Source organism: Curcuma longa, chromosome 11 (assembly GCF_044706935.1).
Source record: "Curcuma longa cultivar G26 ecotype Majalengka, Jawa Barat chromosome 11, ITB_CL_G26_1.1, whole genome shotgun sequence".
Taxonomy (NCBI): Eukaryota; Viridiplantae; Streptophyta; class Magnoliopsida; order Zingiberales; family Zingiberaceae; genus Curcuma; species Curcuma longa.
The window spans coordinates 6,171,492-6,197,772 of NC_133871.1; the positions used below are offsets into that span (position 1 = coordinate 6,171,492).

The 26,281-nt window shown below is 39.2% G+C and overlaps 4 protein-coding genes across 8 annotated transcripts; 1 reads left to right on the forward strand and 3 right to left on the reverse strand.

The window, feature by feature from the left end:
• Positions 1–465: 465 nt before the first annotated feature.
• Positions 466–7,998, reverse strand: LOC141840689 (clathrin interactor EPSIN 3-like). 4 transcript variants are annotated; one of them, XM_074728741.1, is made up of 15 exons: positions 7,785–7,998; positions 6,762–6,865; positions 6,050–6,101; positions 5,747–5,826; positions 5,591–5,669; positions 5,352–5,435; positions 5,099–5,244; positions 4,783–5,025; positions 4,342–4,386; positions 4,136–4,234; positions 3,814–4,049; positions 3,189–3,376; positions 1,592–2,915; positions 817–1,352; positions 466–725 (listed from the first exon to the last, which is right to left on the reverse strand). In XM_074728741.1, the coding sequence occupies exons 2-14, from the start codon at positions 6,794–6,796 to the stop codon at positions 817–819; spliced, it is 3,147 nt and encodes a 1,048-aa protein (XP_074584842.1). In that variant the 5' UTR covers positions 6,797–6,865; positions 7,785–7,998; the 3' UTR covers positions 466–725. The 4 variants fall into 4 exon arrangements, with proteins under 4 accessions (XP_074584842.1, XP_074584841.1, XP_074584840.1 ...); XM_074728740.1 differs by having other exon boundaries at positions 709–1,352; positions 6,762–6,845; XM_074728739.1 differs by having other exon boundaries at positions 709–1,352.
• A 1,138-nt stretch (positions 7,999–9,136) lies between these two features.
• On the reverse strand, positions 9,137–12,360 carry LOC141837394 (protein SICKLE-like). Its single transcript, XM_074724805.1, has 2 exons — positions 12,039–12,360; positions 9,137–9,744 (listed from the first exon to the last, which is right to left on the reverse strand). Exons 1-2 carry the CDS (start codon positions 12,358–12,360, stop codon positions 9,137–9,139), a joined length of 930 nt encoding a protein of 309 aa, XP_074580906.1.
• A 776-nt stretch (positions 12,361–13,136) lies between these two features.
• Positions 13,137–15,561, reverse strand: LOC141840425 (auxin-responsive protein IAA10-like). 2 transcript variants are annotated; one of them, XM_074728406.1, is made up of 5 exons: positions 15,115–15,561; positions 14,431–14,747; positions 13,951–14,053; positions 13,652–13,713; positions 13,137–13,460 (listed from the first exon to the last, which is right to left on the reverse strand). In XM_074728406.1, the coding sequence occupies exons 1-5, from the start codon at positions 15,531–15,533 to the stop codon at positions 13,402–13,404; spliced, it is 960 nt and encodes a 319-aa protein (XP_074584507.1). In that variant the 5' UTR covers positions 15,534–15,561; the 3' UTR covers positions 13,137–13,401. The 2 variants fall into 2 exon arrangements, with proteins under 2 accessions (XP_074584507.1, XP_074584508.1); XM_074728407.1 differs by having other exon boundaries at positions 13,629–13,713.
• Positions 15,562–20,630: 5,069 nt separating this feature from the next.
• Positions 20,631–25,513, forward strand: LOC141838794 (putative protein S-acyltransferase 15). The gene is made up of 7 exons (XM_074726372.1): positions 20,631–20,950; positions 22,246–22,338; positions 22,428–22,529; positions 22,663–22,731; positions 24,754–24,852; positions 24,933–25,028; positions 25,109–25,513. The coding sequence occupies exons 1-7, from the start codon at positions 20,693–20,695 to the stop codon at positions 25,223–25,225; spliced, it is 834 nt and encodes a 277-aa protein (XP_074582473.1). The 5' UTR covers positions 20,631–20,692; the 3' UTR covers positions 25,226–25,513.
• The last annotated feature ends 768 nt before the right edge of the window (positions 25,514–26,281 follow it).

The window sequence follows — 26,281 nt, forward strand, 5'->3', positions numbered from 1 at the left end:
CACTTAGGCCATCTTTGTAGAATCAAACAGTGAGGAATCGAATCGGTTGTTAGGCAGAGCTTTTAAAAACATTGCTCGATGTAGTAGCATCGACACGCAGCATTATCGCGTGTAGAGATTCACAAGTCACAATTAATTAATGTTTTAATATGGAGAAAGTCACATTTCTAATTTAAGCATCTCTGATCAGGAATCTTCCTTTTTGACTTTTAAAATTTTAATGGTTAGCTTCGACAGTCATCTTTTTTCTGACATAGTTACTTTGCTAACGTTTTCAGATGCCTAATTTCTGTTCCTCTCTGTTACGGAACGTTCATCCTCCATAAAGTAGTATTCCTTGTTCGTTCTCCCTTATTTATCATCTTGTTCATCACATCCATACACATAAGGATGAAGCAGAATACTCGAGGAGAAATATGCAGTGAATAAATTCTCTCCAAGAACACCAAATTCAAAAGTATGAAATCAGTATAGTATACAAAAAAAACTTTTGGAGATGAGAAAGTATATGAATCTTTGTTTATTTTTCTTCCTATTTCAGCATGAATGCTAAAACAAATCTTTGGACAAAATGGGGAAACAAATACACCTACAAATTGATGTAACAACCCAATTTATCACCGGATAGCTATAGGAAGAGCCAACACTCCTAAAGGAAGATCATTAGAAATGTTGGAAAGAACACAACCATTGTCACAAAGAAGCAGATTTGAAATATGATATACCTGAATCGACACAAAGATAGATGAAAGAAAAAAAATGCTTAAGCATTTGATATGCCAAACTGATGAAAAGCGTTTTGGAATGAGAACTTACTCATCTGTATGCACCTCCGTATGGTTGCTGAGAACCATAGTTGCCCATGCCACTCATTGGGTTGTAGCCGAACCCAGCGGTACCACCTTGACCTGGAGGAGGAGCTCCCATCGGTGGTCGTAGAGGCATACCTTGATTCATTCCGGGGTTCATTCCCATGCACATAGGTTGACCCATGTTGCCTCCATATCCACCCATTCCCATTCGCATTCCCATGCCGGCACCACCACCCATTGGACCGATTCCCATGCCAAGACCACCACCCATCGGGCCAATTCCCATGCCAGGACCACCACCCATTGGCCCAATTCCCATGCCAGCACCACCCATCATGCCCATGCCCATGCCCATCATGGGATTTGGAGGGCCCGACATGGCACCAGCACCGGCACGGCCAATGCCAGAGCCAGTGCCCATGGCCTTTCCCATGGTAATGGTAGATACTGGTGCTGCAGTAAGCTTCTTCTCTTCTCGTTTCTCCTTCCGATTCATAGAGTCGAAGTCAATACCAATGTCCGCATGAGGATTAGTTTTAGCTGAAAAAATGTCATGGAATCAGAATTGAATCCAAAAATTCATATATCATGAACTTATAGCTTTCTAACTCTTTAACATGTGAGATGGCAATTTTTACCTGCACTGTTTTGATTACATAAATTGTGCATTCATTAAGTCTTATGCAATTCTTAAAACCATATTATTCCACCAATCCTAAGAGAATTTCAGTAAAAAAAAAAGCAAAAAACTAAAAATAAAATAAAAACTAGATACTTACGTCCAGATATGTCCAGATTAACTAAACCGCGACTCAGTGTGTCAGCCCAGACTCTCGATTTGGCCTCAAATTTCTCCTTGGATGCAGCATCTTTTACAGGGGGTACAACCAGTGCAGGGGCAAGATCCATGGTTGGTTGTGTCTGTTGGCCAGGCTGCAAAAAAGTATTCCACTGATTGGTCAGGTTATTTACTGGAGTAGTTGTCTGTGACGCAAACTGAGAGGGTATGCTTGAGTGAGACATTAGATTTCCCTGTGCATTTGTTGGGGCTGCAGGCGGATCCTGTGAAAAGATATTCAATTGGGTAGAGTGATTGTTTACTGGAGTAATAAGGTGAGGTTCCAGTGTGGTAAATGGGGTTGACTGTGATGCAAATGGAGCTGGCACTGACTGAGGTCGAGGATTTAGATTTCCTGGCCCATATGTTGGTGCGGCTGGTGGAATCTGTTGGCCATACTGTGAAAAGGCATCCATCTGGGTAGTCTGATTATTTACTGGAGTAAAAGGGTGGGCATCCAGTGTGGTAAATGGAGTCAACTGTGAGGCAAATGGAGCTGATCGAGCTGACTGAGGTTGAGAATCTGAATTTTGTTGTAGATGTGGTGTTGCAGCAAGTGTAGTCTGTAGGCTGAGTTGTGAAAGGTTATCCATCTGAGCAATGTGGTTATTTGATGGAGTACCAGGGTGAGCATTGAATGTGGGATATTGAGTTGCTTGTGATGCAGATGGAGCTGGTGGACCTGACTGAGGTTGAGGATTTACTTGTACATGCGTTGGTGGTGAAGGTTGAAATTCCTGGGTAGGAACAGAGGCCTGGATGCCTGTCAGCATAGCTGAAAAATCATTGTTCTGTTGGCTGACAGGAGCTTCTGGCGTGAAATTTGCTGGGCTAGCAAAAGAACCTGGTTGACCATCCAATGCAGGATTGTAAGAAAAGCCAAAGGAGTTTCCAGACTGATGTTGAAAATTTCCTTGTACATTTGTTGGTGCCACAGATCGAGATTCATGAGAAGAAACAGCAGCATCCTTGCCTGTCAGCATGGCTGAAATATCATGGCTCGGTTGTGTTACAAGAGGGGTCAAGATTCCAGCATTTGTGTGGGAACTTTGTTGACCATCTAATACAGGATTGTAAGAAATGCCAAAGGACAGATCAAAGTCCATGCCTGTGGTTTCAGTTTTGGGAACTAAAGGGAGAGGATATTCAGTGCCCCCAGTGGAACTGGAAGAATGGAAGTGTGTGCCTGTTGCAGTATTGTGTTCTGGGTCGAAAGAATGTTGGGAAGCTACAAAGGGAGGATCCTCAAAAGGATTAGAACCGGGCTGCAGAAAGTGTCAAAAAGGCAAGAAACATTAGGCGCAAGCACAAAGAAGATAATTAGTGTACTAATAAGCAAAGCCAACAAAACACTTCGACAACAGTTTTTAAAGTTAAGCAAATGGCTTTTGGAGTTCTAACTTGATGAGAAAGTTCTATTCAAAAAAACTTGGTATGATTATGTACACAATAATTCAAATAAACATTGCTCATCATGGCATTTTTATACATTTAAAAGTATTAGTGGAATTATGCTAGCAAATAGATATAAAACTAACCTGAGCAAACACATTAGCTGCTGATGACATCATTCCAAAATCAGGCCCAACACCTGAATTTGCAGGACAATCAATTTCAGCACCATTGTGAGTAGCACTTGATGAAGTCAAAGCTAGTGAATAAATATCTGGTGCAGAGGAAGGTCCAAAAATGCCCATCTCCAGACTATCAGCAACAGGTGGATCAGCTTATTGAGAGACAACACCAGGGTCATCAGTCATTGTAAAATACAGTGATTTATAGAAATAAAAAAACAGTAGAAAACACATGAAGAGAAATCATTATCACTATCTGAGATAGTCAATAATGGATTCATATCAATATGCTAAAATAACAATTTTGCATCATCGTGTCACTGTAATAACCCTTCCATATATGATGGTTGTACCAAGTATTAGAAGTAGCACTTGGGCAGTGGTGCTTGTACTAGTGGTGATTGATGTGGATGATGTTGTAAACCCTAAAGAAATGGAATTCAAGATGTAGGACAGGGGAAGTGGTGCTTGTGCTAGTGGTGATTGAGGTGAGTGATGTTCTGGAAAAATAGAATGCAATAAAAACAGTTGACAATAGAGATGTATCTATATAGAGTGTGCCTGCAATAGAATTGCAATTTAGTGTTACCTGATACTGATGAATCACGAGGATCAAACTCATCAAAACCATTGTTCTTATCTTGGTTTGTTGAAAAAAATGCATCATCTGGAGGATGGTCAAAACCTTGGTTCGTACTTGCAGGAAATCTATCTATCATGGCAAAAGGTGCCGTTACTTGGTCTGTACTGTCTGACAGGGAGTTTGATTTAGGTGCAGAAGGTGAAGAAACCTTTGGAGCAGCTGTTACAAGATCATCTCCATTTCTACAAATTAAACTTGTTTTATCAAGGTTGGCTCATGGAGGTAACGCGAAAGATATTATAATTTGAACAATAGCATGCAAATGAACCTGTCATCATGCACATTGATTTCAACATCTCTTGTAGCTTCTTCATAGCTTGGCGGTGCTCCAACACTCGTGTCAGAAAGCCTTTGGCCCAACTGCCTGCTGATGTAATAAGTAGTTAGACAACAGCTTGTGCCAGTCCAGCAGATCTTAAAGACACGAGACACAACTATAATAGGTATTAACCCAGTAAAATTCCAATCACTCACCCTTGTTCCCGAGGATAATTATCGGCTCCACCACCACCATCACCACTAGTGTCAAAGAAATCATAATCAGCCATTATACCAAACATTTTTATAATCTCAAGGAATTTTATTTAATTAAAGGAAGGTGAATCAACTTTAAGTGATCAAGCTCAAAAGTCCAGTAATAAGATTACTTCAGTGAACAAACAAGCAAAACAGGGTGTCACAACAGGAGTAACCATATAATAGAATCAAGGTTTGCATACCAGTAAATAGATCACCAAATTATTCAGAATAAAATTTAACAAAAGAACATCCATGTAGAAATATTTTATATCGGTATCACCTCAATAACCTACAAAAATTACTAAAACCTCACAATCACTAGAAGAATCATCAATGATAAACCCTGTCCAAGGAAAATGAACCAAGTTATTAAATATGGAAGGGGAAGTGGCTTACCTAGATGAATATCGCTCAGCATTATCATTATCATGTTCATCTGTGTACCCACTATTTCTATCTCCTTCTCGACCATATTGGACCCCAGCTCCGCTACTTCTATCATCATCTCTGTCTCTGTGTCCAACTTCTCTTTTGTTTCTGTTACCATATGGATCTTCATCACTACTAGCGTAGCGATTCTCATAGTAATCATCATTATTGTCACTGTAGCTTCCAGGCCTACCGGTTGAAACTCGACGCCTATGCAACAAAAGCAGGTGATTTTAGTAGGTAGCTAGGACATATCAAGAGTGTTGCAAAAGAAGAATCATACATGTCCCGATTTGCAGAATTCTTTTTTCTAAATTCCTGGATTTTTTCCTTGTCATTGACTAGAGCTACAAGAATTTGTGATTTCCTTCTGATATTGCTTCCCTGATCTCGTCCGCTTGAGTCAATATATTGGAAATTCGATAGAGCCTAAAATACAAGTCAACTCCTCCAATTTAAAGAAAAAGCAACTCTAAGGATACAAGTGAAAGAAGGCACATTTTCACCAAACACAAAAGATGAAGGATAAATATTACTGATATGTGATATGAATGCTCCTTAATATTGTCAATCACATGGTCTGATCCATTTGCTACTAGGTACTCCAGAACCATCAATGCCTAAAATCAATTAACGGAATAGAACATTAGCCAAACCCTTGTAAACATGATGCAGAGCTTGAAAGGACGAGCTGTGTGAAAGAATAAACTGAACACACAACAAATTGCAATGACATTTTTTTCACTTCAAACACGTTAACTAAAGGTTACAAAACCTTGTAAACATGACGCCAATTTTTTCCGGTATCATTGATCCTCTTCCATATCACATTCATAATCCTTTGGTATTCATGGCTGTATAATATTGCTAAATAAATTAGATTCCAGAAAGGAAATAGCTGAAAGAAAGCTTGTCAATGGTGTGAGCTTACTAGTTTCTGGTTGCCTGAGCAATATCAGCAAGAAGAGATCCATGTGGTCCCCAGGATTCATTACTTGTTGCATCAAGAACCTGATCCAAGATAATAAAGGAAACAAATTTGAGCACGTATACATCTTCAAGAACCAAAGAGCATATGAAGGTAAATATATATTTTATGGTGTATAGGAAGTTCATATATGAATTAGTATTACCTAAAATAATATAACTTTGGTGCATACAATTTGAGTTACCAAAATGGACACAGACAATTAACAACCAAATATGAAATGGTGTGGGGTGTAGAATAATTTACCTTCTGCTCTATACCTGGAACCTTTAGAACTTTCTTGTTCACCTCTCTTTTCCTGTAAAAACATGAAAAGGGGCAACATCATATCCTGATGGGCAAGCATAAAGTTTCTACAATGCCTTGCTACCAATCATGTGTCTACCCTACACTACCTAGGAAGTTAAATAAACAGGACTACATAGAGGTCCTTTATGGTACAACTCTCGTTTTATCAAAAAGCCAGTCCAATAGAATTTGCTATGCAAACCAATTGAAGGGGGAAGGTTGGTGTCTAGGGATCATCAAACAAGCCTTTCACCTAGTGCGCTATGGCTCTACATTCCATAAGAACAAAGCCCCTCTTGCAGGAATTGAGTTGGTGCTCATGTATTTCAAGCACTCAATGTGATGTGAAGCAGTACTTAATCAACACCTGTCACTACTGCTGAGATCTATTTATTTAATCAAGGACCTAATTAACACTCAATAATACATGACCCATAGCCTCTCGCTTTAAGTGGCTATGGATCTACATTCTAAAAGAAGAATGTATCCCTTTAGGAGCATTTAGTGGATGCCATGTATTTCAACTGCTAAATGTGAAGTACTTAATCAACGCTAGACACTCCTAGGTCTCTGGTGGGTTGTTCGATCACATACCTCTTTTTTTACATAACATGACCTACTAAAAATCAATCCCCAAGTGAATATATAATTCAAGAATAAGAGAACTCACAAGTCACGAACAGTTTGATCAAAAGCTTTCTTCATGATCCTTGCTAGGATGACCTTCTTTGAAGCGCTTTGTGCAAGTGATCCTCTGAAATTATAATAGTTATCCTAATGTTGCAACAACAAAAATAACAGGGTCAAATAGAAGATTGAATAATACGAGACACAGTGTTTGTAATTCACAGAATCCATCCCTATAGAGGATCGTTCATAAAATTGTACACATTTATCAAAAAATAAATAAACAGTGAAATTGGAGAAGCATTCTGTTACCTTACTATAGATCCGAACACATGTCTAAGATGCCATTTTGTAAAGCAAACAAGCATTATATAAAGCAACTTTAACACTAACACGCAACATATAATGATTGATTAACGATGAATCAAATTGATATATAATTCCCTCAAAAGAATTTTTTTTTCAAATAAGGAAGAAAACGTAGTTAATATTTACAAACTAAATTTGAAATGCAAAGAGATGAAAAACCTCAGAATGTCTGAAATAAACGTCTTCAATGCTAAATTGCTAATACGTTTGACCATTTATCCAAAAAAAAGCCAGAGTACTAGGAAAAATTAGCGCAAAAATGATCCATCCTTCAACTTATTTTTTTTTTAAGGAAACAAGCTCTTAATAACCCCTATAACAGAGGAAGGACATTTAGAGTAACCTATCAAGAACAGCCACAGTCGAAATTCAAGACAATCGAGATATTCCATAAGAATAAAAACGGTAAGAAAAACAACTACATTCGATTCAAATAAACTATAGCAAGCACTTTTAAAGTAAAATTCAGCATCGAAAGCTCCCAAACCCCGACAAATTGCTGATGAAGATCTAACCCAGAATGCGATTACATTTGAAGAATACGGGAGATATATTTCAATCCACCGACTCAAGAATGGAAATCGAGATCAGGTGGTTCCAGATCCAACAACTAAATCCAACATCCAATCCTCAAAAACGACGAACTCAATGCCACAACAGAAATTGAAAAACACTAGAGAATTTTATTGAACGAAACCTGGGAGGCAAGGATCTGAGCGAGTCAGATCCAGCCGAGAGGCGCACGCAGCGTTTCAAAGCGAAGGAGAGAACGCAGAAGCGGATCCCCTGGAAGGTCCGCCGACCAGGTCGAGGGTTTCTTCTCTCTAATCTCTATATCACTTCCTCATCAATGGGGAATGCGATGAGGAGGAGGAGGAGGAGGAGGAGGAGGAGGAGGCGAAGGCCCTGGTGGTGGCGGTGGCGAGAAGGGAAATACGAAAGAATAAGAAGGAAGAGGCGACTACGTCGGAGGACAGACTGGAGAAGCGGAGGAGAAATTTGACCGACGCGTGCCAGCTGCCTCGTGTTTCGGGAGGGCTAATTGCTATTAGCGTCTCGCGCATTTTTCAGAAAAAAACAATGCGGCTCCGTGGGCCCCACCGTCTGGGTTTTGAATCTCCTGTGAAACGTAAGACAAGGAACAGGAGTATGTGCGAACCAAATAAATTTTATATTCTTTTTCAACAAAATTTTTGATCCCAAATAACTAATTTACTAATTGATAATTTATAAAAAAAAACAAATGAATTTGGAATAAGCCTGAATGCTATTTTATATGAACAGGCGATCATACACAAGCGTTAAGCTCTAGTGATTTCCTATGCTAATCCTCGGCAAAACCGACCGGGTTCTTGCTAATTCTGGAGGGCACAAAATTTGAACCTGATGATATGGTTTCCTGAAATTACGTAAATGCCAGCGCGGCGGTTCGATTTGAGCCGGTTTTTTCTGTTTGACAACCGAGAATGTAAAATATGACCATCGATTCAATTATATATATATATATATTAGAAAAATATTTTCCTCTCAAAAATAATTATTTGTGATGTAAAAAATTATCATTGATGGTAATTAAAAGTCGTTGCGATATCGCTAATTTAATAACGATGAGAAGAAATTAAATAATAGCACATTATTAGTAAATTAAAATTTCGACAATTTAAGTGCCACCCACCGATCGGATGGACGGTCACCTCACAACGGCAGCACACAAGAGGGATGCCTCACCGTACACGTGTCCCCACACCCGAGAGCTGCTCCCCAACCATCGAGCAGCTCCCCGCCGTACACGTTTCCCCCACATGATTTTTTATGAATGGAAAAGTTTATTGTCATTATGAAAACACATATGACACTCAGTAGAAAGAAATGAAATTAAATAAATCCTCAGCTATCACAAAAAAGATCGAAACTAAACTTTGCTTGACAGATACATGTGGATCATAAATCAGACATCTTATACAATAGTCGAAAGAATCTAACTCTAAATTTTTCGTAAATGCATTTAAAAATGACAGAATACTTAAGAAAGTTAATAGAAGATGCTGTTCAATCTGTATCGTTGATGGTCTCCTTTAAAGAAGCTGCTAGGAACTCAGCGAGGCTCGAGTTGGAATCCAACTTATGATTATTCTCAGTTTCTGGCATTTGGTTGTTCTTCCCAGATGTTGATTCTGGACGCCGATATCCTGGGCTAGACATTGGCTCCAATATGTCTCCGACAACAGGTTCTGTGTCACACCATGGGTCTTCGAGCATAGACTTCATGAAGTAACTCGCTATATCATCTCGTTTGCCTCCACTTCGATTGAGCCTTGAATTTGAGCCCCTACCTCGTCCCAAATTGGAATGCGGTCTGTTAGTTCGGTGGTTGCTTAATTGACTTCCTCCTGGCCTGAAATGAGGACTCGAGGAAAAACTACCTGAAGGGCGTGCCGCGAAGCTGTGCCCAGAAGAACCACCAGATGCATTCCATGAACCTGGGCCAGTAACAGGGGATCCTTGATGCCCTGACGAGGGAGTTTGAAATTGAATAGCACTTCCCCAGGGACTGTAGTGAGAAACTCGTGACGGGGTTCCATGCGAGCTACAATCTGATTGGTGAGGCATCTGATGGAAAGCAGGGCAAGTGTTATCCACATATGTATTCTTTGGTCCTATTAGAGCGAGCAAACATAAGAATGATTAACTTGATACAAAAGAAAAACTAATTCATCCCTTTACACTGAAGGAATGGAGTGATATCAAAAGTCATTAAGAACAACAATGCAGGCAAGCAGCGGATCTGAGTAATAAACAACTTTGTGGCCACACATAGTAGGTGATTAGCTGTACTCAACCGCGACAATCTTGTAGGCAGGGGGCAAACTCTTCTAACTTACTTTCATTTTTCAATAAGAGCAAACAAAATAGCTTTCACAGTTTATGCTTCAAAGTAAGAATGTGATCGAATCAATAAGATCTTAATGGATAGTAAGTAGAGTATAACTACAATTTTCAATTAGAAATAACAGAATGACCAACCTTTCAATTTTTTCTGTTTAATTAAACATTCAAAAAGCATAACTAAATTAACAACGCAATTGCAAGAAAGCTAGAGTAAGAAATTCAGAACATGAGGGAATTTGAGAATTTCTGTAAATAACACTAAAAGAGGGGAAAAAGAACTCCTGTACCAAATTCATCTGAATACTGAGATCCTAGCTTTTACTTTCTGAAAAAAGGCTAATGTTATTTTTATATTTAAAAAAAACGTGAAAAGCAATGTGCCAACTTCTGAACATAAAACAACAAGTACATTTCCAACAAATGCTCCTATATAAGATGCCAACGTGCCAATTTCCTAGAGGGGAAAACTTGTTCATAAAATAAAGACGCAATATGAGAACTTGATCATAATACAAGTAGTCCATTACCCACCAACTCATGTTTGGTCAAGATACTAAAATGCTAGAGTTTACTCTTCAAAAGTGGGAAAAACCGGGCATGCTACTAGTAGCACAAAGGCAATGAAAGAAATTTTGATCCTGATATAAGGAGCTCACTATTGTACCAAATGCATCTGGTCAAGATACTGAATTGCTAGACTTTTACTCATAGGAAGAGGACATGATTTCACCGTCATCATCATCATCATTATCATCAAGCTGTGTTGTCCCAGCTATTTGGAGTCAGATGCATTAATCTTATCCCTCCATTGCTATACAAGGTTATATTGTTAGTATATACAAATCAACTAAATCACTTTTATTACATTGAATAATATTTTCTTTACACTACTTGCACTTTCCACTCTAATAGATTTCTAGACTTTTTAAGTTTTAACTATAAAGATGTATATTCACTTTCAATCTATTTTCTCTCATTTTTTATTATCTATTGAAGCTACACCTAATTGCTCTAAAGAATTAGTAAGGAACCAACATAACTTGTGCAAGAGATATTCTCCCTATACAAGTGTTTTACAAACTTGGTTCTCTTATTGCTCCTCCAAGTGCTTTACCATTGCACCACACCCGTGGGGACAGCTATATATTTTTTTGTAATATGAATTTATGGATGTAAATTATTGAATTATATATATACTAGTCATTTTTAATTTAATATTCTTCTTTTTTGCCGTCTTAATGTTATTGTAATAGCAACCACTAAAAAATCACCCATCTAAGTGCTCCCATATGGCTTGGAAACAGCCTACATAATACCAACATAACACCAAATAAGTAGACTAGAGATGCAGACTCCCTATATGAGTGTAGTTGAGATGCACCAAGGAACTGGACTAGACATGCAGGTAAGAGTAGGTCAATCCTGCACAGCTAATGAGCTTGTCTTGGCAACCGTCTTGGGTAAAAAGGGACCTAAGCACCATAGAGCATCTTGTGCCTTTAACAACACTGACCTCTGCAATGTGGAAGACTAAGTTAAGGACAACAGAATGGTTCCAGTCTAAGGAGGAAGAGATAGGAGGAGGGAAGAAGAGAGGTAGAAGGTTCGTTTTCAATACGGAATCTATGAAGCATCGACTAAAATAGGATGGTCCAAAACTAGAGTATAAAAGATGAGAGGATAGGAGTACAGAAACGTCAAATGCTTGATGCACAATGGCGAACAGGATATGTAATTGCAAAATATTGTCTAATCATGCATGGAACTGTGGTTCGAACTTCTACAGAATAAGGAGGAAGAAAGAATTCCTGAATTACGTCAAAAACACCTGGACAATTGGTCCAATTCATGTGTTGTGCGGAAGTTAATATAAAGTTGGTATCTTTCCACCCACCCACCCAAACAAACAGCATAGTTATCCTTGCACTAGATTTACCAGAATGGATCAACTCCTCCACAGGTTCAGAATATGAACAACAACAACAACAAAAAGAAAATATGATCTTACATCCCAAAAAAGAAGAGAGGAACACAAAGAAGAGGAATGGGATTAGGGATTTACCATAAGGAAAAGACGGCGGCGGCAGCGGAGTTGGGCGTTGAGGGGAAAAGGGACCGAATCCTCCAGCCGCGTAGGAGAATCTCATCCGCTTGGAGGCCGAGACGGCCGACGTGGGGTCGGTGTAGAAGTCGAACCTGCGGGCTGGTGGCGGGGTCTCGAGCGGTGGACGATCGGCGAGCCGAGGCAGCGGCGATGGCGACAGAGACTGCATCTGCCCGATCGAGGATGGAAAGGAGTGGGAGTGTTGAGCGGAGGCGACTGCCCGAGAGGCCTCCAAGCGCATAGCCTGAAGCCTCTCCTTCCTCTTCGCCGACTCCTCCATGAGGCAACCCTGGTGGAATCCCAGCGAGCCCGGATGCAATCAATCGCCGGCGCACGGGCTTAAATAGCAGCAGGTCGAGAGATTTTCGCTCGATCCGTTGCGATAACTTCTTCAACAGAATTCGGTGTATTTTTAAAATACTTGAAACTCGGATGGTCTTTAGCAACAATTTTGTACGTTAATATGTGCATGTACTTTTTCTGTTTTACCCCCTCCAGTTTTATTTCGGGCTTTTAATGTTTCTCTTGCCGCCCATTAAAATTTAAAATCAAGAACTACCTTCCAATTAGGTCCTCAATTATTTTATACATCCTGAAAATTTTTGAAATCCCTCAGAATTAGAAAATGGGTGTGATTTGGATTTCACCAAATCAATGTGATTCGGGTTAAGTTGATATGGGTACAAATCCCCTAATTGATGAAGACCCGGGGGCTCTTTGCTAGGCCGTTGACCGACTCATGAGTCGAAGTCAACCAGCTCGTGAGCAGTCGTAAGATCACGGTTGCTCAACCTGGCCGCTGGTCGCGACACCCGACCCAACACTACTAGATCACCCATCTCGTCCGACTCATCCATTCGACCTACTTGGAAGATGTTAGTTCGCAAAACATTTTGGGCAGATCCAAAACGATCCCTCATCTCAATTTTTTCTAACTAATCCATCCGCTTAACTTTCCATGGAAGTAAACAAATTGCCCCTTGATAAGATAATCCATCCTCTCAAATAAACAAGACCCAAAGGAAAAAACAAGAACTGAGAACAAATGAGAAGGAGATGTAGTTATCATAACCAAAAGATGGGAATATTTACAAGCAATATGTAAATCGTTAATACACTGATCATCCACAACAAAACTACACAGAATTCACAAAACACATAATAATCTACCAAATTAACTACTTAGCAAAAAGGGCATTTTTTTTCGCTATCTGATTCTGAAGCGATAAAACAATGCCAAGATCCAAACTCCAGAGCAACAGTTGACTCTTCTGTTCTTTTCTCTCCTCTATATGTTCCAGGGTCTAAATTTCCTTCCTCTTCACATACTGCCTCCATATGGTTTCAGAACACACGAAGGATTTCTTCCTGTTGATCGTGCTGCAACAAGTTTGCCTAACTTAAGATATCTCAAAGGTTCACATTAGACAAATAGTTGATTCAGGTTAAAACAATGTATTTTGGGAGAAAGATGACTATTATTTCAATAAAAAATTGAGAGAGGATTCAAACAATTTCTATATGCATAAGCAAAGGCTTGCGACTGACCTATTGAATAAGAATTCACTTACAAAGACCAGTTGCATCAGAGATCTTCATGATTCTAAGTCTCTTGGCAGTTTCGACAAACATTCTGTATGTCATGAAGTTAAACTGATGAGTGCAAGAAACAAACAAATGGTTGACAAAAGAAAAGAAATGAGAAAAGTTAACTAAAGAAGAGTTAGTAGTAAAACTACTGCAATGATAGGAAGGCTATGGATCAGAAACATAAGCTAAGAAATTTAGACTGACGGTCCTTAATACAAAGCAGCTAGGTTAGCTAAACTGCAGTCGATAGATGTAGGAATCATCAGGAAGGAAAGCCTACCCCCATGGAACATCTCCAACCAGCATCCAGTCCCCGTCTTTGTCTTCATAAGTGAGAGCAAACTCAGAAGAGATATCCATTAACTTCAAAGCCTTTGCCCCATCTAAATCAACACCAGCAACCAAATGAAAACTCCACCAAACACCCCAACATTATTAGTAATCAGTAAAGATCAAAATGAAATTGAAAAATGATGAGCCACAAGTTATTGAAAAACAAATATCCACACTGGGTTCCTCTGCGATCTCAATTGAACAAGGCTTATTTCTACATAACATTAGCCTATTAACTTGACAGAGAAAAACTACAGTTCAAATCACTGGAACTGATCCTTGCAATTAAAGAGTCAGACGTGCTACTGGCTGGCTTCAACTCTATCTTGAAAAAAAAAGTGTTTTTGCATAACTAGGCATAGAAATATTCACTTGAACAGAGGGAAATATGTGAATAACTATGCAACAACAACGATTTTATGCTTACCAAGTGCAGCCGGAAGGTTTGTAGTCATCATGGGCTTCTGAAACATGAGCTCAAGCGAAACTGCAAGCGCTTCATAAGAATGATGGACGGCAAGGTCCACCTTCCTACCAATAGGATCACCATCCATTTTAACTTTAACAAACATTGAACTTCTCATTCCCATTCTTCTACTTCCTTGATCCTTTTGGCTCTGGTCCTTACTGGCACTAATCTTCTTGCTAGCAACAGTAGTAGTTTCAGGGGTGTTGTCTTTGGATTGGTTAAAGAAGTTGTTCATCCTAAATGTCCTGATAGGTGGCCATCCCACCACCATCTGACTGCTCCAACATCAATTCATAGAGTATCAGTGTCAAGTTGAACAAAAGCAAACTCTTTTGCAGGTTATCAATAACAACATAAGCTGAAAAGGCGAGATAAAGATAGAGTGCATAGCTTTCATCGTTCCTTCACTACAAAGTCCTTTACAAATAGTACACATTTCAAAAATCCAATTCTAACATTACAAGGTGTATTTCAACCGCCATTTAATGTATTATGCAATGAAGAACAAAAAAAGGACTACTTTTATGACCGAGACAGTGGAGTGATAATGGGAATAAAAAAGCGAAAGAATCTCGAGGAAGCAACAGACCTAAAGTGAAGAGAAATCAACTTAAAAAAGTGAGGGAAGAGCATGAGACTAACCTTGGAGGCTGGGGAGAACCACCGACATGCGGCGAAGCTGACTCAGCCGCTCGCTTCATTCCGGTTCCTCCGCTGCTCAGGTTGGTGACGGATGACGATGAGACGGAGGAGGCGGAGGGGGACCTCGGGGGAGCAAGCGACGCCAAGGAGGGAAGGTCCTTCGCCGTCAGGATACGCAAACACGACCCCCACGGCACCGGAGGCGGACTCGACTTCCTCGCCGCTCCCAGCGTCAACCCTAGCTCCAACCCCTCTTCGTCATCTCGATCATTCTCCACTTCCTCCCCGTCGGCTACTCCCGCCGCGACTCCATCCTCCACCGACAAATCCCGCTCCGCCGCCGTCGCCTTCGACGCCGAGGAACCCGACGCAAGCGACGCAACGCCTCCGCAGTAACGGCGACGATTCCCTTCCAACATCTCTCTCCCTCCCTCGCTCACTCTCTCTCCCTCGTCGAAGACGGGAATCGCTGCGGGGAGTTAACCGGACGCCCTTTATGCAGAACCGTGATACAGCACCGGGTACACCCGTTGAGCCCCACCTCCACTTTGCGGGACCCGCACAGTTCACACCGTGGTGCGACGTCGGGTCCAGAATCAAACCGTGCCCATGCGGCACCCCACTGACTACTTTTTGTTATCTTTTCCTGACTCTGAAAACGATCCCACATCCTCATTCAACCACGAAACAACTTTCTGACACCGCATATTCCACTGAGTCCCCCTGGGACCACATAAATACCGTGCCGCCACCGCAGCAAAAACCTGTTTGGAACCATACAACCGACAGCAAAATCAGACAACCTATTGAATCGTTTCGTTGGACCACCTGAGCAATAGCAGGGCAGAAGGCTGCCCACTTTTGATTAGGGGTTAATTAGAGGGGGGATTAGGAGCTGGTTTAAGGGTTAATTAAGTGAAAGTGAAAGGTGGTTGGCGGGCCCCCTTGTGAATTAGGGGAGACAAGATTTGTGAAGAGGGAGATGCTGTCTGTGGTGCGAAGGGAAATCATGGCAGGCAGCTAACTCGGTTTCTTCACGTTCGTTTGATTTAAGTTAGGCAGAGTCCTGCAAATCCATATAATTCATGTCTTTTTTTGTGCAAATCAGTGATCTAGCTGTTCATAGTTCATCAAGGAAAATAACGGCATCATTCGCAAGGGGCATGAAATCTTACGCGCTGCCATCGTTCCTCCTGATGCTTCCACGTGTGCCCACGTGCGCGTGCGAGAGTTCGGTCGCTGGATGTGGGCGCTGGGGAAGACAAAAAACGTGGGGCCGGTCCTCCCGCCTACAGCAGCAACACGTGAGTCACTGGTCACCACGTGGGCAGACACTGCTCTACTACTGCATTCGCTGTCGGGTGTTGGAGTACTTGGGACCACAGATTCGGGTCCCACAGTGTCGCGTACGTGCGCCGCGCCCGGGCGAACTGTTGCATGCGAACTATTATGCGACTGCATCATCGAGCGTCGAAGGGAGTAAGGATTGTGAGAATTGTGGAAGGCTCGACCGGCTCCGGCCTGGGTCGGGTTGGGCAATTCCCGGTTCGGCACAACTCCAACAGTGACGTGCATTGACGAGTGCACAATTGATACTTTTTATGGTAAATTATTGTTCATTTAGTTAGTAATGGTGTATGGCAAGCAATAAAAGGGCAAACGTTCGCGGAAGAGGAGGAACCCTAGATCGGTTGGCCACCCCCTCAGCCTTCTTCGGTTAGATTTCAATCGGTATCTCTTCTAGATCCTGTAAGTCGATAGCTAAGATCGGTTCGTCTGTGGATTTGTTGGGAAGTGTGTGTGTGTGTGTGTTTGTATTTGTTGGTTTTTGGACTGTGGCTTGGAGCAGGAGTATGGTGTCGGACGCGAGCAAGAAGAAGGCAGCGGCGGCGAGGAGGGGAGGGAAGTCTGCCACCACGTCGTCGAAGGCAGCTGCGGAGGTGGCGAACGGGGCGGCGGCGGACAAACTCTCTGATGGAGTCGGATCGGACCTGCACTGGCGTGCTAGCCTCGCATCCGCTTTCAAGAGATATCCATGTGAGTTATTCCATTGTACTTTCCTCTTTGGTTTGAAAAAGTCGATAGTTTTGTTCCATGAGGTATTTAGCGATGCGAGCGAAAAGAGGAAGGCACGCTTGGATTTTAACTAGGATCATTAATCCTGTATTATCAAATCAATCAGAGCTTAGATTTTCTATTCAGAAGCGGCAATGAGGAATTCCTCTTCTTTTTACGAAAAAGGATATTGATGTCAATGACTTTTCATATGGATTATTAGGGACAGTTTTCTTAGAAATGGAAGTCTTTCGATAGTCTTTACATTTATGAAAATTGCAATTTGGTTGTTTTGCTGTTTGTTTTTGCTTTGTAATTGTCATATAACTTTAATCTGAAGGTCTTAAGACATTTATAAATCATTTGGACCCTGAGCTGTATTCTTTGATGAGATGATATAATGTTAACCGTGGAGGTTTACACTCATGACTTACTGATAGTAGCTGCCAAAATTACTTCAAGGTTTTGACCACCTTTAAAAGGGGTTGAGTCACCTATCCATTCACCTCCTTACATCTGTTCTTGGGTCTAGGCTCCTGTCACTTGGGTTATCAAACAGGCCTACCACTTTAAAAGAAAAGTAATTGAGCTAGTGGCAATCCACCAAGTAATTAGCATGGGATTGAGGGGAAATGGAATGGGTATGTAAGGTGTGCTCCTTCTAGATATCTTCATGTAAGAGCTGAAATGCCACTTGGAAATTTCCCATGCTTTTCTTCTAGGTATCTGCGCCTCCACCCCCAAGTAGTTTCTACAAGTTAGAAAAAATACCTTCAATATTCAAGTGCACCTCTACTTTGGATAATACTCCTTTAAATGAAAGAGTCATTCTTTTCTAGCAAGAAGCTCTGGGTATGTTTCCCAATCTTGTAGTTGGTTTAATCATAATATTATCTCCCTTGTTTTCCCTCTTTTTATTCACACAATTTCATACTCCTAATTGCCAAATGCAAATGGTACTCATACTTTTGGATGGCTCATTTTCTCATTCCAAATTTACATATGGTCTTGATGAGATACAACCACAAATTGCTAGTTTACCATAAAAAATTAACTCTGTTTTTGACGATCATGTCGGCCCTTCTGACTCTCCTAACTAATTTCATCTGTTCTACAAGATAAAGGTGGAGATTTGCTAATGCTATTTGGTTGTGTTGCACAACTTCTGTAGGTAATTGGGACATATGATTATTGTCACTGTGCATCATTTCTCATTGTGTTGTAGGATTCTGATTCTGATTCTAATGCACTCCAATACATCAGAAGGTTTTCATTTATGGTTGTTGATTGTTTCCAGTTTCATGGTTGGTTCTTTATTTAACTTTTTTTTTTTTCAGATATAAGTTTTATCTCTCGTTTAGTTATTCAATATGATGTTTAGCTAAATACCTTAACCATAGAAGTTGCAAATTTAACATCTATTTGAAGAGCAGATAAAAGCTTATTATCTAATGTTTATGGAAGGAAAAACTCCATGGTCTGAGCAAGAGTAACATGATGTTATGGATGTTTATAATATTCTCTGTTGTGGGGAGCTTTGGATTGCATCTATGAACGACTTGAAGCAACAGATGCATCAAACTTTAGCTCATTGTTTTAAAAAATTAATTAAGGAGAATTCTCTATTGGAAGATTTGGTACATGCATGAAACTTTAGCTCATTGTGCAACAGCTACTAATAAAAGAGATTTTAAAATTAGATTATATCGTAGTTAATGGATGATTGTGATTGAATGAGTGATTGTGATTGGATTCCCATCACAAATTTGTGACGGAAATATGTTGTGACAAGAAGCATCACTCTAAAAGAATAATAGTTATATTGTTAATAAAGTGGATGTGGTCCAAGCTAAATAATTGATATTTATTAGTTAGAAATTTGCTTTTCTAATTTTAAATTTAATGCAATATAATCAATAATTCATCATTTATTAAGATTTGATACTTTTGTGGTATACAGTTCACATGGCAAAAATTGTGCGATAATGATTTATGGATATTGGAAATCATATTTTTAAATTATTTAAGACAATTACCTCATTTTATTTTTATGGGAATTTATGAATTCGAATTAATTTCTTTTCTTTAGTTTTTAGTTAATTTTTTTCTTAAGCACTATATTAAAAACCTAACTAAGTTACTGTGTTTTCTACAAGAAAAACAAATAAAAATAACATAAAGTGAAAGAATAATGTTATCCGATATTTATTTTCATCCATTTATTTGAAAGGCAATGCAGGAAAGGTAATAAGTGAGTAGCATTCTCTCAACCTCTTTACCTTTCTTTTCTTCCTAAATTTCTACTTGAGTAAGAACTTTAACAAATGACTAACTCGGGTTAGGGTGTCTTTTCTCCTTGTTTTAGTTTCCTAACCCATTGGTTTAAGCCATTTTAATGGATCCAAAAGATGTTCAACTAAAAAGAGATCGATGGTTAACCTGTTTTTTCAATTAAATTCATCCTCATTTTTTTTCTATTAAATTAGCCCCAATAATTATACTTTGTTTAGATGAGAGAAACAATGTTAGTGAAAATGTATATTTTACTTAAATGGGCGTAGGTACCTGATTACTATTAGATATAACCGTCAATTTAAGTTGATTCGTCGAATGACTGATTTCATCAAGCAATTTAGGCGGATTGAGTTAAAATTTTATTAATATATTTTAAGATGGATTCAGATGAATTGATCCGCCTATGTCTGCGACTTACATGGGTTGGCCCGTAGCGGGCTTGGATTGGACGAATTGAGAAAGTTAATTTATTTAAATTTTAAAATTAAAATAGAAAACTTAATAAATTAGTGAATCCGTCTAAAATACAATTCAAATTTAAAAATTTTAACTTGATTAATTTAAATTGTAATCCAAACTTAAATTTTTAATATTTTTTATTTTTTGACAGATACGTGGGTTCCTCTCGTAATCTGTCTTGAATTGAGTTGGAAAGTTTTCAATTCATCAAATTAGTAGGTTGGTTTGCTCTGTCTCTTTGTATGATGAATTTTTAGTTAATTAACTTGTCCTTTTCATCATCTGTAACAGGTATGATCCGTCATTTAGCGCTTAATTTACGATTGGTCTCACGATCATCTGTGAGAAAATGGGATAACGAAATTACAGTTGATTACGACGCATGAATGATAGGCCTTGTCCAGGCCCAAGCTACTGAGTTAGTCTGTTTAACCGCTCTACTATTAGATGACATCATCCCTATTAAAATTTAATGATGGGCCTTATCCAGGCCCAAGCCCACTACTGACTCATCCCGACGTCAATCGCTATCGGGTTCGGTAATTTAATGGACACGCCTAGTCACAGTGTCCTCTTTTCGGCCGTCTGATCTGCGTCAATAATCGTGCAGCTGAACCGTGAGTTAGAGTGATCGATATCCCCTTCAAGATTCGTGTCCCCGCTGCGTCTATGGACGGCCGATCCCATGGAAGAAGAAAAGGTCCTTTCCTCCTCTCTGCCAGATTCGTCGTTCCTTTCCTCCTCTCTCTGTCAGATCCGGGAGAGGCCGATGGGGGGAGGAAAGGGAAGATTGGCCTCGTCGCCGGTTATCGCCGTGATCTCGCTCATGGGAGTCGTGTACTACATAACGGTGTTCGTCTTATTCGACGATCTGCTCGGCCTCAGCACCTCGGCCGGCCGCTTCAACGCCTGCGTCTTTAGCTGGCTCGCCTTCATGTGCCTGTTCTCCTTCTTCGTGGCTGTGCTCACCGATCCGGGAAGCGTTCCTTCTTCTTTCGCCCCCGAAACTGAAGACCCTCTGAAGTTTGTGAGTTATTATTTACCTTAATTCCTGTTTGTTTTTTATTTATTTATGAGGTAGAACTTGGACTCAGTATCATGGTGTTTTAACTGAGAGTTTGTTGAAAACGATATGGTAGTGTTCGGAAGTCCTACTATATGTCTGTGGATGACTTGATTATGACAAACGATGCCATATGCATGCTATTTGTCATATTGCTTAGATTTTAGATTCACTGTATACATTTGTTGTTTGGAGTGACTTTCTCGGATCTCTCTCTAGTAGCATTGCCACATTTGAATATCTTCTCCTTTGGGTTCTTCTACATCCTAAAGGATTTGTGGCGTATGCGCTGCTCAAGCTAGTAATGATGATCGTTAATTATTTGTATTAGTATCCTTATCCTTTTTAGCAAAAGTAGTTCCAAATGGCGATAATTTCCTGCAAGAATCCTCGAGTTTAGAAATAAATGTATAGTTAGTGTCGATTTATTCTTCTGATTCAGTTTGTGATGAGGTGGACTGAAACAGATTGATTCTTGAGTGCGCTATATGAAGCCATTAATGCTATTGAATCTTTCAAACACCAATTTCAGATGCTTATTTATGGTGAACATCTGTCTAAGCCTTTTATTTCCCTTAGACTTAATCATCCATTATTCAATAGATCTAAAATCGCATAACTCTTTTCTTGTTACTCGGGGTCAGGAAATGCAAACAATCATCTATTGCAGTGCCCTTTTAGCTTTTATGCTTAACCAAACTAGGTTTTCTGTGCAGTTAGATACAAATTAGTCACACAAGTTGAACTAACTAAAGTTGTAGGTGCGCAAAATACCAAGCAACCAAAATATTATAATTAGCATAATTGTAAGGCCTAAAGGACCTAAGTATTATTGATGATTGATATGGTCTTACATAGGCTCAGAAATCCATGTAGCTGACTACAAAACTTTGGAAACAATTTCTTATTGTAATAGATGGTTTCTGAACCTACCATCAATGTATGTACTCTATTTTAAGATCTGTTAACATTAAGTTTCCTTTTCTTTTCTGAGTATCCTATCTACAGTTGTAAGCTACTCTAGGCAAGATATATGTAACTAAAATTAGAATTTAGAACTATTTGCATGTGCAGATGTTGATCCTCTACTTGAAATATCTTTTGCTATTAACCAATTTATTTCCCTTATTAGATGGTATATTGTCAATCCCTTATTTGCATCAACATAGGAGCATGCTATCTTTGCAAGTCCATATCTATGTAGTTTAGATCATTGTGTTCTCGGTATTAAACATTTGTATTTGAATGGTTGTCAACAGGGGGAATCCTTGAAATATTGTGATAAATGCAGCATTTACAAGCCACCACGAGCACATCACTGTCGAGTCTGCAGAAGGTGTGTGTTGAAAATGGTAGGTATGGTACACCTTATGCTCATTAACAATGTTGAACTTTGTTTATTCTGTACAAGCTGCAGTGTAACAATCTAAATTGGCTGCAGGATCATCATTGTGCATGGATAAGTAATTGTGTAGGATATGCGAACTATAAACCCTTCATTATATGTGTCTTTCATGCAGCCATGGCATCTATCTATTCCATGGTATTTTTTCTGCATTTACCCACCATATCTAACTAACTCTGGCATGTGTCCTTATTCTTGTGCATTTTGACCTTTTGTATTTTATCTTTGTTCATGATCAAAAAGTAATAAACTGATTGGTTTGATATCTCAGGTGGTGTTTTTTATCAATACTCTTGAAAATCATCACAATTTTGAAGGAGTCTATACTAAGATTTTCTATGTAAGTGCACAATTCAGTGCATTCGGTTTATTTCATGAAATGAACTCTTGTTGATTTTATATCTTGCTTGGTAGGTAATTTTAAAGTGATTTAACCTGTTTATGTGATACAAAATGCTGTATCTGTTGATATCTGATATTGTTATTTTTTTTAAGTTTAATGATTATTTTGTTAACATATTTAGATTATTGATTAATTCCTCCATATTTAGATCATTTAATTTTCAGGATTGCTCTGAGTTTGATTTTATTTTTTCTGTATCCAAGATCACTTCATTTTTCTCTGCATGATGGAATACCCTAAAGGTGCTACATCATCGTTTCTAATATTAGAATATCCATGTCTCTAGCGTACTGTTCATCAATGTTCACGTCCACTTTTCAAGATCAATTTGTCCCAAACTACTCCATTATATACAATGTGAAGGCACAAAATCAATGTAGTATAGCCCATAAAATAGTTCCTCTTGTGGTATCCAAAAATTCATACATGCTGGGAATCCTTAGTTTTCTTTTGGTGCTTTATCAGTGAGCTAGGGAGCTTAAGTATATGTAGATATAGCCTAGCCTGAATGGATAATAAAATAAGATGTAGATTAAGATGGTATTATCATGTCGAAGAATTGCCAATATTTTTTTTTACCTAGACAATTGAGCTGATTATAATTGAAGGAATAAGAGATAGGAGGTGACTAAGACAACTATATTTGAGCTAATTAAAACATTGCTAATTATTTATTGTAACCCATCCCAAATAGTGCATATACTGTAACAAAGAGAGCTTGAGCTACATGGCTTGTCATTCAATTTTTATTAGCATATGTATCAGTCAAGTTGCAACAACAACTCTTTACCCATTAGAAAAACTCAAACCTTGACATTTTCAAAAGAGGTGATTCCAGAACATGACGATTACTAATTCCCTAATATATGTTAGGTGGGTGAAGATCAAATAAAGGGCAGTGTCGTACACGGAGCTCCTGCTAATGCGGGATTCCAGGGAAGGATTGGACCACATTGGACCTATTGTACATAGTCTGATCTTGCATTGCAAGAGGCTCTTTCCGCAACTCGAATCTGTGACCACAAGGTCACATGACAGCAACTTATCATTGTGCCAAGGCTCTCCTTTTGAGTGAAGATCCAGTTGTATAATAAAATCCATATAGTATAATAAAATCCATATGCAATTTTAGTCAATGAATGAAATTTCATACCTTCTAGTCATATTGCATGGAAGATATATGTTATTGTCAAATAAAATAGGTAGTGAAATATGCTAGTATGTTGTTCCAAACTCAGACTTATGATTTTGGGTTGTGGAGGAGGTTAAGTTGGTAGGAGTTTGGTCGGGTTGAGGTTAGAATTGAGTTGGGTTTGCTTGGGCCAACTATAGTCCGGTCAAGGTGGTTGGAGCTTGGTTTACTGGAACTAATTCAGGCAAGCTGTAGGTAATGTGTCTGAGGTGAACTAGGCTAGGTTTTGTGCTAGGTGGTTGATGCCTTTGGAATGAGGTGAGTCAGAATGGCGCACTGAGACAAAGTGAGCTTCAAGGAAGTTGGTGGGGTTGAAACGGAAGGTGTTTGTGAACTGACCGAATGAGGTTGGAGATATCTAAGGTGGGGTGTGCCATTTTGCTTAGAGAATTGTAGTCCTCCCCTGTTGACAAGTCCCCTTTGATGGCTCCAACTCTTCTAAGGTGAGTCCACAACTAATGGTTGACTAGCTTATCTTGATAACAACCTCAATTGACTTGGACACATGCCAAGCTCCTATTGGTCAGAACCAACGATCACAAAGTGATCCCTATCCCTACTCTCAAAACAAACGTGGTACCATCCTGACCATCCATGTTTAATGCCTAATCAATAATCTTACCCATACTAATACACAACATTGATTGGTCATTACACAGATATACGAATTCAAAATTGATTTAGCACAGCAGAGTGTATGAATTGTTCTCTCTCCATTTCTAGCTCTTTTCTTTTCATATTAATATTACTGACAAAACAGGTGACAGGTCCTCTTTGGTTCTCTTATATCTTTGTTGAGCTTGGCTTTGAGCACCCTACTGGGCTGGCACATTTATCTGCTGACTCATAACATTACGACCATAGAGGTCAGTTGTACGTTGAAGCTTTCAGCGTCATGAATTCACTTCATGATAATGACATATCCACCTACATATTTTTCAACCAGTACCGAATTGCAGTAAGAGCAATGTGGCTGGCTAAGAAAAGTGGCCAGAAGCATCGTCATCGGTTCGATCTTGGTGTATATAAGAATCTTTCCATGGTACATCCTTTCTTAACTTTGCAGATTATGTCATGAATTTTCTCATTGAGTTGACTTTATTGATCGTAATTGTCTGGCAGATTCTTGGTCCAAATATTCTGAAATGGCTTTGGCCTACAGCAACGGGCCATCTCAAAGACGGGACACAGTTTCCGATATCAAAAGCTGACAACGGACCTCCTGATTCTCCAAACTGAAATCTAAGTGCTAGCAAAGCAGCACCATCACCTGCCGTCATTCGCGTTGATAAAAGAGGACAGAGGTAAGATATAGATTCGATTGTTTATGCAGCAACAGCGGGATGGGGGTTTTCTGTATCAAAAATGTATTCTTTGTTTCGAACAGAAAATATGGTGACATTAGTTTTAGATACCATTTGTTCCATGTTGAACACACTTTGTAAAATATAGGAGAGTGAATACTTGAAGTTGTAATACACAAATGCTCCACTTAGAAAAATTCAATTAATACCTTTGAATACCTAATTAGTGAAACTTAATTTCTAGTTAGTTGCTGAGTTTATTACCCACTTCTCTTGCATTCTATCATCCTACTCCTTTTTAATATTCCTTTTCAGGCCTAATATCATCTCATAGAGATGAGAGTGTGACTCTAATCCTTGTCGGTTAGCCAACCTTAGCACCTCTTAAACATAGTCATCCTCCACCCCTGACCCTGTTTTAGGTTTATATGTCTTTTGGACATACTTCCCAAAAAAATTGTAGACAAGAGTTATTGGGAATGTTAATTTTGTCTCTTGTGATGTTTTATTTTGTGAATTGTTAAATATTGTGAATGCCCTTGATTTTGTATGGATGTGAATTTGTTTTATGATTCTTTGTTTTTAATGGTTTAGGTATCCCCTTGAGATAATTTTATATGCAAATAGGAAGTTTTTAATATTTTAATTTACCAATCATTTTTTGGGAGCTCTATTAATTAACTGTAGTTTAATTTTATTGCAAGGATCAGATGCTAACACGCTTTGTTGCTTCCCTATTGGCTGCTGTCACAGACAACAAAAAAATCCAGACAGAATGACACATTCAAACGCATGCAAATATATTAACTTAAATAATCACATGGGAACCTAAAAAAGGGTAATAATCACATGCACCTCCATTATTATCTATTAATTATCTCCTCCCAATGAAAGAAAATGACACGAAGTGATCCAAACTGACTTATGTCAGACAGCAATAACATTTTTCAATTAGTTTAATTAATTAATTACACGCATATCCAACTAATTA

Excerpts from the sequence above, each read along its gene's own strand:
- LOC141840689 (XM_074728741.1), bottom strand. The coding sequence starts at position 6,796 with ATGAAGAAAGCTTTTGATCAAACTGTTCGTGACTT. Across the intron at positions 6,102-6,761 it reads GATCAAACTGTTCGTGACTT|GAAAAGAGAGGTGAACAAGA; the intron begins GTGAGTTCTCTT and ends ATGTTTTTACAG. Across the intron at positions 5,245-5,351 it reads AGCATTCATATCACATATCA|GCTCTATCGAATTTCCAATA; the intron begins GTAATATTTATC and ends CTTGTATTTTAG.
- LOC141838794 (XM_074726372.1), top strand. The coding sequence starts at position 20,693 with ATGGGGGGAGGAAAGGGAAGATTGGCCTCGTCGCCGGTTATCGCCGTG. Across the intron at positions 22,732-24,753 it reads TCTATACTAAGATTTTCTAT|GTCCTCTTTGGTTCTCTTAT; the intron begins GTAAGTGCACAA and ends AACAGGTGACAG. Across the intron at positions 25,029-25,108 it reads TATATAAGAATCTTTCCATG|ATTCTTGGTCCAAATATTCT; the intron begins GTACATCCTTTC and ends ATTGTCTGGCAG.
- LOC141837394 (XM_074724805.1), bottom strand. The coding sequence starts at position 12,360 with ATGGAGGAGTCGGCGAAGAGGAAGGAGAGGCTTCAGGCTATGCGCTTG. Across the intron at positions 9,745-12,038 it reads GCCGCCGTCTTTTCCTTATG|GACCAAAGAATACATATGTG; the intron begins GTAAATCCCTAA and ends TCGCTCTAATAG.
- LOC141840425 (XM_074728406.1), bottom strand. The coding sequence starts at position 15,533 with ATGTTGGAAGGGAATCGTCGCCGTTACTGCGGAGGCGTTGCGTCGCTT. Across the intron at positions 14,748-15,114 it reads GGTTCTCCCCAGCCTCCAAG|TCAGATGGTGGTGGGATGGC; the intron begins GTTAGTCTCATG and ends ATGTTGGAGCAG. Across the intron at positions 13,461-13,651 it reads CTCTGATGCAACTGGTCTTT|CACGATCAACAGGAAGAAAT; the intron begins GTAAGTGAATTC and ends AACTTGTTGCAG.